Raw genomic sequence first — 3,499 nt, forward strand, 5'->3', positions numbered from 1 at the left:
CTACAGATCCTCTGTGTCGCCTTCCTCTCTGTCTGTTTCGTGTTGGTCTTTAGGCTCCGAGTCAGACTCATTATGTTTAGCTGAAGCTGAAAGACACAACAGTAGATAAAAGCACACATATGCATTAGATAAAGTATATTTTTAAAAAAAAGGTTATACATAAGAATGCTGGTATTTTTTCCACATAGATCTCTGTGTGCCACACTCTGGGGGCATTTTTATTTATTTATTTCGTACCGACAGTACTCAATCACTGCAACAAATCGCAACAAATCCATTTACATCCACATTCATTTACATTAGATGAACATCAGGTTGATTAAAGTTATTTTCTTGCCTGATTTTCTCTTGTAGAAACAGCATGTCGCAATGTTCAGTGTCAGGAGTATAATGATCTGAGCGACCCACACACACCAAAAGGACAAACCTGAACAAAACAGACACAAAACAATAACAACATCAACGTGACTCTACAAACTATTTGCAGTTCTCTTTCACTGCTGATCTATCTTAAACTGATGTCACTTAGAGGGTGGAAGTTGTGGGTGTCGCTACCTTTAAAAAGTTAGAGACATTCACTCAATTAAGAATTTGACTGATCAACTGATGCCATATCTATTTAGCCTTAGGTGACTGTTAGCCGTGTGGATTACCGAGGCATGGACTGGACAGCTGGGTGACATCTCCTCTGCTGACGTGGTTGGTGACAGTGCAGGTGAGATTCCTCTCCTCTTGCTCTCTCAGTATGATGGTATGGTCATCGTCTGTGGTCTCGTTTATTAACACCCCGTCCAGAGACCAGCTGTACTGCAGAGAGTCTCCTTTGGACGTACAGATTACCTTTCCCTCTCCTCTATGGCACATGAAGGCAATAGACACAGAGGACACCGGAGCTGCAGAGAAGATTGGTGTTAGTACGCCAAGCGATATGATGATTATCATTTTATTGACTTGTTTTATGTATGGTATTTCTTTATTTTTTCTATTTTTGTTGGTTGTTTATTTCATCTGTCTCAGTTAAATTTCCCATCAAAGATCAGTAATAGTCCACCTGATTCTGTTAATTTGAATTCAGTCTTTTGTACACCCAACAGAATGCTCTTCGCTGCAATCATGTTTTCAGTGAATAAATTCAGACAAAGATTCCTACCTTCAATAATCACACTGGGTGTGTGACTGTGCAGTAGTTTGCCATTTTCATCGTGTATCTCTACCCTGTATACTCCTGAATCACTACTGTCGGTAGAATTTATGATCATAGTCTTGCTATCTTCTCTGAAGTTCCACCTTTGATAGGCTGATAGAAAGAGCATCTCAGGGTTGAATGACATCTTAGAATTTCTGTATCTAACCAGAACTTTTTTTTCTTTATAAAATGTGATTTCACATGCAAAGGAGCAGCTCATCTGCAGATACATAGGTTCTCCCAGGATCCCATAACACGTCACCTTCTTTGAAATATCACAGAACGTCTCCAAACCTGTAAAATGTAATTTCACAATAGAACGGCTTTGATTGCTGTCATTCAAGGGGAATCTTCGTATAGCTATTTTGTATTCCCCTAGATTGCTAGCATGCTCGACTTCCGATCCAGGTCACACAAGGTGTTCTTGTTGCTAAATATAAATATCTCTTTAAAAGAGACTATTGCCAATATGATTCAATATTGTGCATATAAAGCCCCAACATCAGGGAGGTATTCCAAGACTGTAGATTAGTGGCAAGCCTAAGGTTAGTATTTGGGATACCCCCTGGATTGAATAATGTGGCTGTGAGCAAATTCAGTCAAACACCAAACAGAAATCAGACACATTTAGAGTTTATCTCAAATGCTAAAACACAAAAGCCAATCCTCTAAACCAAATGACCAGTTGTCTAAACACATTTATCTAGCCACAATTTTTCAATACCATAAACACATTTCACATGAAGACACAATTCACAAAACACAATCCTCCGTTCTCATAAACCGAAGCACACTTTTCCTTGCTAAAACACATGTTGCAAAACATATTCTCAAATGAAAGCTCATGTGATGCAAAATGCTTGCCACAGTCAGCAATAATTGAACACAATGAACACACCTGGCGTCATTTATTACACACAACGACTCAAAAATGAAGACACTTGTTGCTAATGCGCACAGTGACTGTGGTGTGTGTGTGTGTGTGTGTGTGTGGTGTGAATGAAGAAAATACAGTAAAAGAACTTCACACCCTGATCACGTTTTCAAGAGTACTGTTGTGTGCAATAGATTCTGTTTTTTGCATTGAGTTGTGTTACAGTAGTGTACTTGCAGAATTTTCTGTACTCTTCATATGACACTCACAACTCTAAATGAAGAGTTATTTTCCAAAACGCTATAAATCCATTTTTGAAAACATTACTGTACTGTAACAAATCATGTTACTGTATTTACAGTAATTGTGTGCTTCAGGTAATATCAATACAAATGCAGTTGTTTTGTTTTTATTGAGTAAAGATAAATTACTGTAACTAAACATAACCCAATACAGTTTCACTGAGATTACTTGAAAAGCAAAATTTAAAAATATATATTTATGAAAATCATTAGTAAAATGGTGGATATAGCGTTTTGGAAAATAATATTTCAAATGCTTAATCCTCTGCTGAGATCTAAGAAGATCCGTTACTCTAAAGTTTTATGAAACAAAGAACCTTCTCACAAATTGAGCATTGTGTTTTCAATTGTTTTGCTGTAGTGTGTAATGATGTGTATAGTGTTTACGTCTTTGAAAGCTTCGAGCTGCTCTTTTGGTGTGAAAGTTTGAGTTTTGAAGTGAGAAGGTGTGGTTGTGCTTATAGCTTTAGAAAAGGGTATTGAGTTTAGATTCATGGCTACTAAAACAGACTCTTACCTGCGCAGGGTTCCACAAGAGGGGCTGAGGTGTCTTTCCTGCTGACAGAGTTTGTGACAGCACAGGTTAGATCCCCCACTGTGTCTCCCCTTAGAAACAGGATCTGATCATCAGTAGTACCATCTGTACTGATGTTAGCTGCAATTGGCACCCCGTCCAGAGACCAGCTGTACTGAGGGCTGTCTCCCTTGGTGGAGCAGACCACCCTCCTCTCTCCTCTGTGGCAAAGGGGGGTAAGCGTGGGCGGGGACAAGGCAGCTGAAGAAAAATGTACGCAAGAAACTGTTTAAAAATTTGACTGGAAATATTTGCATTCGTTTTTTTTTGTTTTTTTTTGAAAATGTCATTCTGCTGTCCCCACCTTGTAACATTGATGTTAAAACGTACTGTAAAAAAAGTAAAAAGTAAAAAAATAAAGATAAATAAATTTAATGAAAGGAACACACTTTACCTTGGATGATCACTTCAATTTTTTCACTTTTACCTCCTGACGGCGTTATTTGGTATGTGCCTGTGTCACGCCTGTTTGTAACTTTGATGCTAATTTTTCCATTCACAATGTCAAACTTCCAACGCGTTTCAATGGAGTGCTCATAAAATGTTATGGTGAGGTTAAACAT

General features: G+C 38.2%; 1 protein-coding gene across 1 annotated transcript; it reads right to left on the reverse strand.

Annotated features, from left to right (window-relative positions):
* On the reverse strand, positions 1 to 3,499 carry LOC134068545 (uncharacterized). Its single transcript, XM_062524228.1, has 6 exons — positions 3,331 to 3,499; positions 2,880 to 3,137; positions 1,151 to 1,480; positions 654 to 893; positions 338 to 427; positions 1 to 86 (listed from the first exon to the last, which is right to left on the reverse strand). Exons 1-6 carry the CDS (start codon positions 3,497 to 3,499, stop codon positions 1 to 3), a joined length of 1,173 nt encoding a protein of 390 aa, XP_062380212.1.

This window comes from Sardina pilchardus, chromosome 21, assembly GCF_963854185.1.
Source record: "Sardina pilchardus chromosome 21, fSarPil1.1, whole genome shotgun sequence".
In the NCBI taxonomy this organism is placed as follows: Eukaryota; Metazoa; Chordata; class Actinopteri; order Clupeiformes; family Clupeidae; genus Sardina; species Sardina pilchardus.

Coding starts and splice junctions, on each gene's coding strand:
- LOC134068545 (XM_062524228.1), bottom strand. CDS start 3,499: ATGTTTAACCTCACCATAACATTTTATGAGCACTCCATTGAAACGCGT. Junction 1,481..2,879: donor TCTTGTGGAACCCTGCGCAG/GTAAGAGTCTGT, acceptor TACATTTTACAG/GTTTGGAGACGTTCTGTGAT. Junction 894..1,150: donor ACCCAGTGTGATTATTGAAG/GTAGGAATCTTT, acceptor TCTTCTCTGCAG/CTCCGGTGTCCTCTGTGTCT.